Source organism: Colobus angolensis, unplaced genomic scaffold, assembly GCF_000951035.1.
Source record: "Colobus angolensis palliatus isolate OR3802 unplaced genomic scaffold, Cang.pa_1.0 Scaffold109, whole genome shotgun sequence".
NCBI classification, from domain to species: domain Eukaryota; kingdom Metazoa; phylum Chordata; class Mammalia; order Primates; family Cercopithecidae; genus Colobus; species Colobus angolensis.
This window is the reverse complement of record NW_012111919.1, coordinates 1,847,887-1,859,589: the sequence shown is the minus strand read 5'-3', so window position 1 is coordinate 1,859,589 and position 11,703 is coordinate 1,847,887. Positions and strand designations below refer to the sequence as shown.

Below are 11,703 nucleotides of genomic sequence, written 5' to 3'. Positions count from 1 at the left end.
ATTAAGGGAGAAAACATGGAGACAGACAGATAAGGAAAATTTAATCAGTTTTACTTAAATTCCAAAAGAAATACACTACCCTGATTTATCACCAAGTTCCTCATTTTACTCTCTTCCATACAATCTGTGGGAACCATCCCATAGTAGTATAAGGCAGTAACTGAGGACCCTTACCCATGCCACTCTCAGATGTACGTCAAACCTCAAGATTCACCAAAAAACTCCAAGGTTTTTATTTTCACTTTTAATGATCTTTTACTTAATAATAAAATGAAAAATAAGAATATAGGAATACATACAATCTATATACATATATTTATTGCAAATACTTAAAATTCTTATGTAAAATGATTTTCTATATTTGTGAAAAAATATGACTTTTTAAATGGTGTTGACACCAACTTCTCTGTACATACCCTCAATTCCAATGTTAACAATTCCTTTAAAAAGGCAAAAGACACAAAAGTTTAGCATTTACCAAACCAGTCTGTACAAACCTTATAGCCAGAAGGGAAAAAAATAGCTTGTGGTAAATAAGTCAATTTTCTTTTAAAATAAAAAATAAACCCCAAAACTATTCCCCTTATTGCATTTTTCTGAAATAATCTGAGTGTCTTTAGAGTAACTTCCTTTGAAATAATTTGTGCCTTAACAGAGAGGTCCTACATCAAACATACCATATATGAGAAATTCAAAGTCTTCCACTGTCACTTTTTACAGATATTAAAATATATATTACTTAAAATATATTACTGGAAAGCTATTTTTAAAATTGATCTTCAATAGTTGTATCAAATGTAAAGCATTAAAAAAAATAAAGTAACCAAGAATCTACGAAGCTATTGCTTCAACTTTAGGAAATGTTTTACCTACTGTTCTCTTTCAATAGGTGTGTAGGTATTGAAACATGGTAGGAAAGGCCCCTGCCTATCACCATGTTTCTCAAAGTCTCTTTGGACTATTCTATAAATTTAGCTGAAAACTACCCTTGGCCAAGTTACTTACGTAGCACACTGTTGTAATGAGATGGGGAGACTTTTCCCTCCTCGCTATGATGTGAAACCTCTAGGTCAAAGAGAAAACTCTGGCACTGCTCACTGATAGTGAGTTCTAGAAATAAAAAGCAGTGTAATGACCAGAGAAGCCCCCCCACTCCTCATCCCCATTACAGCAAATCACTTCACCAGAGAGTTATTTACGGCTCTCTAAGGTGGAGAAAGGCAATAATAAGCAACAGAATGTTAACTGTCAGGTCATTAATATGTATGACTTTGCACCTTCACCTGGAAGGCAATGAGGTCTTCCTTTGGCTATTTAAATCTGAGATAAGCTCTAAAACATGTACATCTGTATGCTTTCACAGCCCAATAAGTATGCTCTCTCCACCCCAAGAAAAGTTTCCCATTTGCCAGCTCTTATTCTTAGAAATGTTACACGAAATACCACAGAGAGCTTCAGTATCTTGCGCATAGGGGTTATGGAACAGAAGTAGGCCAAACAACTCCAGGCTATTTGGCTTTACTTTCTGTTTAATAGGATGGAGAATTCTAATTCTTCAAAATTAGTTAAGATTCAGGGAGACTTCTTTACTAAACAACTTAGAATCTTTATAAACAAGACTGAGGCTATATTATTAATGTTGTCTCCTGGGGTGACCTGCAGTGGAGGACATCTGAAGGCTGGAGAGGGGTGCACGGGAGGCGTATGCATCAGGTATAATGCCTGACTAGTCACTGGAAACAATGCCAGGTCATACCCTAAGAAGCAGCTCAGCATTTATTAAAACTTTTCAGATCGGGTTGAAAGGTAAAACGACTCAAAAACTAAGGTAAAGATTGCTTTAAAGGTGCTGCTGGAGTACCATATCAATAATTTAAAGGTTTTGTTTCTACTGCTTCATTTTCTAAAAGGTCAGATTGTAATGTGTGTTTTTTTTTTGTTTTGTTTTTAATTTTTCTGTTCAGCTTTTAAGATGAATGGCTTTCCACTTGAAACCTCTGTGTTGAAACGAGCTGATAAATAGATTGGTATTCAAGTTACTACCCAACTAAGAGAATTTACCTGTTCTCTTGTCTGGTCAAGATTGAGGCAGTGTATCTAGTTGGCAATATCTGTTTTAGGAGTATTCCTAAATGCAAATATTTAGCTGAGTATTATTTGTTAAGATAAGCTGGTGAACAGCAATGTTTAGGACCTATCGAGAAGAGCCGGGGTCAAGATGAAGAGGCACAATATGGTTTGCTCTCTAAACGGACTTAAAAATCCCTGATACCTTCTCTCCTTTCCTAGTTACAGTCTGTTCATCCTTAAGTTAAGGGAAGCACAGAGGAAAACCTTTCTGACAGGAAAGGGGTAAAGCAGAAAAATCACTCTCATCAATCCAAATTGGTAACTGACATTTAGCATGGAGTCAATTCCACAACTCTCAGCCTCTTCCAGCACGCTGACCAGCCCTCAGCCCTGGCACTAAGGTGGAGTGAAGGGGTAGGGCAGGGAGAGTTATACTCAGCAACAGATCTCTTTAAACCCTTATTGGATTGCCCAAGGTACTGAACGTTTGGGAGAACCATTATTTCTGTTTTCTACCGGTTCTTGGCTTGAAGATATACTCCTTATCCCCAGTCCTTGCAGCCTTCTTATCTCTTAGCTGTGTGTGTGCTGGAAGAAAGGGGGAAAGATGGACAGACATACTGTACTGAGTGAAGCTGGAACACAGATATTAATCCTATATTGGCCTTGGGCCACAAAAAACCCAGAAGTGAAAAGTGAAAAACAGTGAAGTGAGTTTCTTATGGGGCGGAGCAGGGGCTGTGGGAAAGCATTAAAGAGTGTGTGATGTGGGAGTGGGGTGGGCAGGGGTAGGTAGTAGAATGGGGGCAAAACATAGATTATTGCCTATTTTCTCCTAATCTGGAATGTGACTTAACAAGTTTAATCTGTTCTGCATTTTATAAATATCATATCCTAAATATGAAGGACAAATACAACTGTACTATGTTGCATTAACATTTGTACTTTACACATTCCAAATCAGGAGACTTGAAATCAATATGCAAATGATGCAAACTGACACATCCCCAATGAATACAAAATTCTGTTAAACTGCAGGTTTAATGTTCCTTAACCATGACCTAAATATTATGTACTCACAAATTCTTCAGTCACTAGAGAAGGATTTAAAAACAAAAAAGGAAACAAGAAAGAAAAAGAAACTAAAACCACCAACCAAAAAACCTTTAGGGCTCATTTTCCTTCTTTTCCAGTTGTTCCCTTAGCCATTCACTGAGGCCCCCTTGCATTAGAAATTTCTAGTGCTCAGACAGCAGTAATCCAAACAAGGGCTATATTTTCTAAAACAGGAAAAGTGTCTTGTATTGTGTATGTGCGTGCACATACACGTATGTGTAAAGTAAGATATAATAAGATGATGTCATCCTGTTCAGATGCCTGGGAGGTCAAAGCAGGTTGAACAGAATGAACAAATGTGGCATTGGTGAGCTTTTCTACCTGCAACAACAGCTGACTATCAAGCACTAGGTTAATAGGTTGGGAGAGAAGAGGAAAAGAGAGGTGACCTTGTTCTAGTGTAAAAATTGTTTTCCAAAGTTCTTCACGTTCAATTTAACAGTTTCTGTGGTTTCACTCCCCTTGCTCAACAAGATGTAGTTCAAATCACCCAATCACTAACACTTTTCTGTTCATTTTATATTAGTAGTTCAAAATTGTTAGTTACCACGAATGACTAAGTGCGGGGGTAGGGTATTTTTGCTGGAACTGTTGCACTGCACAGCCTGTAACAACACAGGGGTTCCCAGAGAGGCACTCCCTTCATGGACTACATTCACTGTCTCAGGGCAGGGGGTGGGATCAGGGAACAGCAGGGATCCATAAATTCCAAGCAGATTGCTTGGCAACAGTACTAGACCATGGAAGCCAAGAACCAAGTCAGGGCTTTCTGAGTCTGAGACACTACCTGTGAAATGAATTCCTTACCAAAAATTTCAATTTAAGATTCCACCTAAGGTAAAGGGACTGAGTAAAACCCTGAATCCAAGTCCTGCAAAGGCTGAATAATCTATGAACAAGCTGCGGCCAGACTGTCCAGACAAAATCAGTGTGAATGGCCATTTCTTTAGACCATTCCTTCACTTTCCTTTTCCTAGCTTCCTAGGAAATGTCAGAAAGGAGACAGCTTCCTTTTACCATGCTGGCATTAAACTTTTCTCAGTCACAAGTAGTAGAACATAAATCTGAATTCAAAGTAACACATTATTACCTAAACACTTGGAAAAATGTTAAACAAAATGTGACATATTTACATGATTTTGTAAGTGCAAACTTGTCACAAATTCACAAAGTCTTGCTTGACTTAGACTTACTATACAAGGTACTCTTCCTCTAAAATGTTAAAGATCTGTACTTTGTATTCCTGATTAAGTAACATTTGTCTCTGAAGACAACTGAAACCTACTTGTTTATTTCTGTGATTCCAAAAGGATGCAAAAAACCCAACTGGTCAACCCTTCCCTTCCCACTCCTTTACAGTGTATCTCTTTCTAGTCTCATTACCGAACAACAAGGCAGGAGACACACAGTTTGGAGGGGCCAATGCAATCATCATGGCAGAAAGCGCCACAGCCTTTGCACATGATCATGGCTTTCAAGCGGCAGTAACATTTCGAAGGCGTGCCCTCTATGCTGTTCTCCTCAGGGAAGGCCTGAACAGGAATGGTCTGGCCATGGCTGCTGGGATTCATAGCTTGGCTAGCAGGGATGGTAGTGACAGTCACTGAAAATGACATGACATCACCTACATTGCTAGATACCTGGCTACCTGGTACAGCAGAGTTATGGTCCATGTCAGATGAGGTGGAGACATTGATCATGCCTCTGTAGCTTGGCCCTATCTGGGTGGGGCTTCCATACAACTTCGGGGTTTGCAGGGGTGGAAGGAGTAGGGGCTGGTGGGTGGGGCTGTCTGCAGGCAGAGGAAGAACAGAAGAATTGAAAAGCTCGGGGCTGCTACGGATTGTCTTACCTCTCACTGCATGAGCCATCTGCTTCTGTGCTGCCTGAATTAAATCTCTGGCTAAGGTCTTTTCATCAAATGTCTGGCCTCTAGGGAACAGGTAATTCTCCTTACTTAAAGTGGTTTGCTCATTCACTGGTATCTCAGGCTTCACATTCTTGCTAGCTAGGCAATCACTGGTAGATACAGTTTCCCTGTTGCGGGGTGCTGAACTTGTGTCACCCTTGCCAGCACTCTGGGAAACCTGGGGCTCCTCTTTCACCATGACAGATTCCTGCTCATCACCAGTACTTTCCTCATCAGTGTCATCTTCTTTGCTGCTGCTACTCTCTCCTGTTGCATTTTTACAGTCTGTATATCCCATTTTCAAGGCTTCAGTGGGGCTGCTTAGACAAAAACGGTCTTCAGGGTTTACAGAATGGGTCCTCCTAAAGCTCTCTGAGCCCCGGCCATAGGTAGAAATATTCAGTAAGTAGTGCCCTGCCATTGCAGGTTTGGATGTCCTTCTGCCAGCAAAACCCAGCATGAACCTCTGGCTTGTGGAGATGTCTTCCAGCTGGAAACCTGAGTGAGCGAAGTTGAACTGCGAGGGCGGCACAACTGAGAGAAGATTCTGCCTCCGAACCCTCTGAATGAGAGTCTGAAGGATCTGATCTTGGGTTGCTTTACTTAGTCCTTCTTGGTATTGGTGTGTGTCAGCGCTGGAGTCCCTCAGCTCCTTAGCTGAAAAGAGCTGAAGGGGCCTTGGAACCTGGGGGAGCTGCTTACTTTGCAAGGTTTTGCCCAGCTGCTGCTGTGTAGCTGGATGGGACTGTCTCTCATTAACTTCCTCTCTGGTGCTATTTTCTGTTGTGTTGGTACCTATGAGCGTTCCCATCCCCCTTTCCTCTTGAGTAGTCAGTGGAACCATTTTCATTTCAACTTTGGTGAGAGGTTTAGGCAGAATTTGCTCCATGGGAACATCTTTGCCTTGAAGCAGCTGAGTCACTAAAGGATTATTAGCAGGAATACTAGAGGTTGGTCTTAAAGTGGGTCCATTCATGTTTAAAGAAGTTCCTGGGGTTTTAAGGCTAGAAGCTGCTGGCAAAGTGCTCGAGGGTGGAGCTGATCCAGCAGGTGCTGTAGTTGCACTGACCTGTGGTACAGGAAGCTTTTCTAAAGTGGCTGTGGTCAATAAAGATGTTAAAGGGGAGGGAGTTACAGCCACTGGCACACTAGCATCTGTCTTTGATGAGGCTGAAGGGTTAGGTATATTCTTACTAGGACCTGCTTTGAGCTCGACTGTGCCATCAGCTGCAAAATGAACAGGTGAGGCACCTGAGATTAGAGCAGGACCTGTTGGAGAAGGTGCTTTCTCCTGTCTGCAACTACTGGGCCCTTGTGGATGGCTGAGAGAGACCACTGTGGCTGTTGCCCTGGTGGGGTTCAGTTTTTCATTATTCAATTTCTCTATGTGGGCTGGTGATGGGACACTTGTGCATGCTCCACTGATGGCAGGTGTTGGAGGCACTGGGGGGGTTTGCTGTAGTTGTGCTCCAGAGACACTATGAGGCTGTGCCTGGCCTGGGGTGGTCTTGGTCTCAGACTGGGGCTGAGTCTCTGGACCACAGGGTAAAAGCTCTCTCGTACCTCCCCTGCTTCCAGTTCCTGCCAGTTCCAGTGTGGGGCCCTTTCCAGTTTCACTGACTCTGTCTGAGCCTGGACTGCCTCCTCTAGCAGTCTGCCCTTCACCACCCTCTCCTGGACCCTGTCCACCCCCTGGGCCAGGTCCTGGAATGGTCCCTCCAACTGAGGCGGCTGCAGCAGCTGCGGCGGCAGCGGCGGCTGCTGCCCTCTGTGCTTTGACCAGTTGAGCTTTTGCTTTGATGTCTGCAAGAGTTCTGGCTCCTGTTCTGTTAGGACTAGTGATGGAGACTGGAAAACGAGCCCTGGGAGAGACCTGCGATGGATGAAACGGCATGGGGGAGATTCTGGAGACCGGGATCTGAAAGAAGTAGAGGGGAAAAAACAACAGAGCTTAGTTTTCATTTCTAAGAATAACAAAACTTCATTAGCCCTCACATTTTAAAAACAGACGAACACTACAGTACCTGTGACAAACATGGGTGGTCTATGGCCGAGAGGCCAAACCTTAGAGACAGTAACACTAGTTTGTCTCTAGAGTCCTTACATCCACTTTTTCTATTGGTGCCAAAGACAACTGCTTCCACTCTCACCCCAAATCCCCACCCTCTTTTCCTATCTCAACTCCCTCCTAATGTCACTATTACAAGTGCTTATCATGATACAAAGCTTTCTAGGGCATTTGCATTTTTTAAAAGTGTATTTATGTTTGAGAAAGGAGAGAAAAGCAAGCAAGCCAGCCACCCATACCACTACTGTCTTTTAGTTCTTAGCTTTACTACCAAGGTCCAGGGGGAAAATACTTGCTCTTCTCTGTTCTACATACACACACACACACACACTTGGGCTGGATTATCTCAAATTACACAGGCTTCTAGACAGCACTGGAAGGAAGACAATGTGTGATGCATAGGAGCACCCACCATGCCCACAGATATAAAAGAGTATGTACATAATGTTTACCAGCCATTCTCATCTCTGGCTGGTATTATATTTACTTGTGCAACCTTTTAAAAATATATATGCTCTGGGTCCTATCCCAAAAACTACAAATTAGAATCCCCAGGACCTAGGAATTTTTTTTTTTTAATTAAAAAAAAATTTTTTTTTTTAGACAGGGTCTTGCTCTGTCACCCAGGCTGGAGTGCAGTGGTGCGATCTCAGCTCACTGCAATCTCAGTCTCCTGGATTCAAGTGATTCTTGTGCCTCTGCCACTCGAGTAGCTGGGATTACAGGTGTGGGCCACACATTTGGCTAACTTTTGTATTTTTAGTAGAGATGGGGTTTCACCATGTTGGTCAGGCTAGTCTTGAACTCCTGACCTCATGTGATACACCTGCCTTGGCCTCCCAAAGTGCTCGGATTACAGGCATGAGCCACTGCACCTAGTCTGAAAAAGTCTGGCCTACGGTAACTCCTGAGGGAGACTCCAGCTCAAGCAAACAAACAAAAAAATGTTACTAAAAAGCTACTTGTGAGATTCTGATGTCTATCAGGTTTGAAACCATTGATTTTCTTCTTTTTTTTTTTGAGACAGAGTTCACTCTGTCACCCAGGCCAGAGTGCAGTGGCACAATCTCAGCTCACTGTAACCTCTGCCTCCCAGGTTCAAGTGATTCTTGTGGCTCAGCCTCCCGAGTAGCTGGGATTACCGGTGCCTGCCACCACGTCCAGCTAATTGTTTTGTATTTTTAGCAGAGATGGGGTTTCACCATGTTGGCCAGGATGGCCTCGAACTCCTGACTTCAAGTGATCCATCCACCTCGGCCTCCCAAAGTGCTGGGATTACAGGCGTGAGCCACCATGCCTGGCCAAAACCAATGATTTTCATACAATAAAATCAACATGTCTGAAACAAATCTGCCTTCTGTCCTGAACAATACTTTGAAAGCTATTAGAGTTACTAACAATGCATCAAGATGTGGACCCTTCTAGTAACTGGTTGAGTTTAAAGGAGCAAATAACTGTTAAGATGTTCTAAAGCATTTAATTAAAAAAAATTAACCCACTAAACCCTAAGAAAATGCATGCCATTTTTCTTAATGTTCTTAAATTAAGAACAATAAAGTCACTAAACATTTTTCATTATTTGCAATACTAATTTCTCAAAAGGTCAGTAGTCCTCAAAAATTGATTCTCTATAATTCCGAAGTTAGACTTTATAACAGGTGTCACAGAGTATATGTCTTACATCAGGAAATCTACTTAATCTAAGAGCTAAATCTATTTCACATCCAATTCGAACAAGCCTAGATAGTATATTTACTCAGCACATAGTATTTTAGAGGCTGCCTACAGTAAGAAAGCAGCCGTTATTGTCCTTTATTTTTATCATATGAAAGAAACTGCAGGGGAAAAAAATGAAAAAAAAAGATAAAACTAAAAAAGTAAATACAAGAAAGGTGTTTAGGGGAATTTATATAGGGACAAACAACTTTACATAAGAATACTCTTGAGAGTAACACTATACCTAGCATAATACATGGTATCATAATAACACAATCATTAATAATAACATGTTGAAATCAAATAAGAACCATTAAAAGTGGTTAAAATGAAAGGTTTCAGTATCTGAAAATAAGTTTCAGTTACTTATGTGAATAGCCCTATTACCTGATTATGCAGAATAAATCATATCTTCCATTAAGTGCAAAACCACTCAAAGTTGTCCAGGCACTGATAACAATTTAATTTACTGAGAAGCCCTACCCTGGGAGAGCAGAGAGATTCAATCCTTTTCTTTTTAAGTGTACAGTCATCCCTTGGTATCCATGGGGGATTGGTTCTAGGACTCTGGAAGATATCAAAATCTGAGGATGCTCAAGTCCTTTATATAAAATGGCATAGTATTTGCAGATAACCTCCACATATCCTCCCATATATTTTAAGTCACCTCTAGATTACTTATAACACCTAACATAATGTAAATGCTATATAAATCATTATACTGTATTTTTACATTTGTATTCTTTTCCAAATATTTTTGATAGGTGGTTGGTTGATAATATAGAATTAACCTTGAGGATGTGGAACTTGCTGATACAGAGGGCTGACCGCATATGGAATGTAAAACATAAAATGTGCATGTGTGTGTATATAATTTTTATATACATATGTACGTATATAAAAGTAACTAAGTTGTAACATTTATACTACATTGCAAATTTTGTTTTCTACTACTACATTGTGAATTTTGTTTTCTACTTAAATTTCGTTTCAAAGGTTTTGTTCTGTTATAAATTACATTGAGCTTTGTGTAAGAAAGCAGTACTTGAGATAGGGTCTAAGGGAAGAGAGTTACTAAAGACACTTCTGGAGAAGTCTTTTTTGAGGGAGAAGAAAGGAAAAGAATGGAAAAAAGTAAAATTATATTAACTTGGTCACAGTGGATTAAAGTTCCTGTGTAATCCCTCTGGACTAGCAGAAAGCAGACAGAATATGATGTAACCCAGCCTGTTTACAGGTGAGGAAACAGAAATGATGGGTCTTAGCAACATTTGTAGCAAAACCTAAACAGTTACTCAGCTCTTAGGTCTGGAGATAAGCTGTGAATGACATTAAAGAAGAGTTTCTAATATTTTTATAAAAAAGAATAGTAAAAGTGATTAAAACAAAAATCAGAATCTCTGGCAATGCATGTTAATGGTAGAAAAAAAAACAAACCATAGATTCTTAAGTGCTAAAATCACCAATCTTAAACAGCAATGAACTGGCTGGGTGCGGTGGCTCACGCCTATAACACTAGCACTTTGGGAGGCTGAGGCGGGTGGATCTTGAGGTCAGGAGTTCAAGATCAGCCTGGCCAACATGGTGAAACCTCTTTACAAATAATTATTTTAATTATTTGTAAACATACAAAAATTAGTTGGGGGTTGTGGCTTAACGCCTGTAATCCCAGCTACTTGAGAGGCTGAGAAAGGAGAATTCCTTGAATCCAGGAGGCGGAGGCTGCAGTGAGCCGAGACTGCGTCACTGCACTCCAGCCTGGGTGACAGAGCAAGACTTCATCTTGTGGGGGAAAAAACAAGCAATGAATAAAAAAGTAATCAGAAGTACAGACGGTGGCCCATGCCTGTAATTCCAGCACTTTGGGAGGCAGAGGAGGACAGATGACTTGAGGTCAGGAGTTTTTGAGATAGGATCTAAGGGACCACTGGTCAACATGGTGAAACCCCATCTCTACTAAAAAATAAAATTACAAGAATTAGCCAGGTATGGTGGTGCATGCCTGTAATCCCAGCTATTCAGGAGGCTGCTGAGGCAGGAGAATCCCTTGAACCTCGGAGGCAGAGACTGCAGTGAGCCAAGATTGTGCCACTGCAATCCAGCCTGGACCACAGAACAAGACTCCATTTAAAAAAAATAAAAAAATAAAAACGAAAAAAATACAATGAGAATGGGTCAAGTTCTACTAAGTGAATCTTTCCAAGGAATACTTCCTGACAGGACTAATTTTGGTTCACCTAAGTTAAATAAAAAGGGGGAAAAAGTACCTTTACTAGACTTATTTTTCCATTTATATCCTAATGAGTATATCCAGTGCCTTGGCTCTTAAACTCCTTGGCAAGAAAAATAAACTATTTATTAAATGAATGAACTGCAAGCTGATATTAAGCAAAAGCCGAAGTATTAATAAACCTTTAAGATCAGAAGTAAAAATGTGTTTGGGTTTTAAAGGGCATTATATATTAAGATAGTCAAAGATACTGCCTAGAAGAATTTGGAAGATTTGACATGCAGCAATATACGGCTAACTGGAAGTTAATCACATGCTAAGCAGTAGAGCTTATCAAGACTATTCCATCTTATTAGTGTCCCTCAAGTAACCAGTAGTGACAGAGGACAGCCACACATATTTCCTTTAATAGGAGGGAGCTAAACGTAGTTCCTGATTCACAGAACATCAAGTCAGTTATGGTAGCAAGAAAAGGGCCAAGTAAACTAAAAAATCTTTGTACTCGGCCGGGCGCGGTGGCTCAAGCCTGTAATCCCAGCACTTTGGGAGGCCGAGACGGGCGGATCACGAGGTCAGGAGATCGAGACCATCCTG

General features: G+C 41.0%; 1 protein-coding gene across 2 annotated transcripts in view; it reads right to left on the bottom strand.

Annotated features, from left to right (window-relative positions):
* Positions 1 to 229: 229 nt before the first annotated feature.
* ASXL2 (additional sex combs like transcriptional regulator 2) overlaps positions 230 to 11,703 on the bottom strand; it is a 159,315-nt gene continuing 147,841 nt past the window's right edge. For both annotated transcript variants that reach the window (XM_011950426.1, XM_011950434.1), the window contains exon 13: positions 230 to 7,013. In XM_011950426.1, coding sequence (XP_011805816.1) covers positions 4,566 to 7,013 — 2,448 coding nt within the window. In that variant the 3' untranslated portion in view covers positions 230 to 4,565. The remainder of the gene's footprint in view (positions 7,014 to 11,703) is intronic.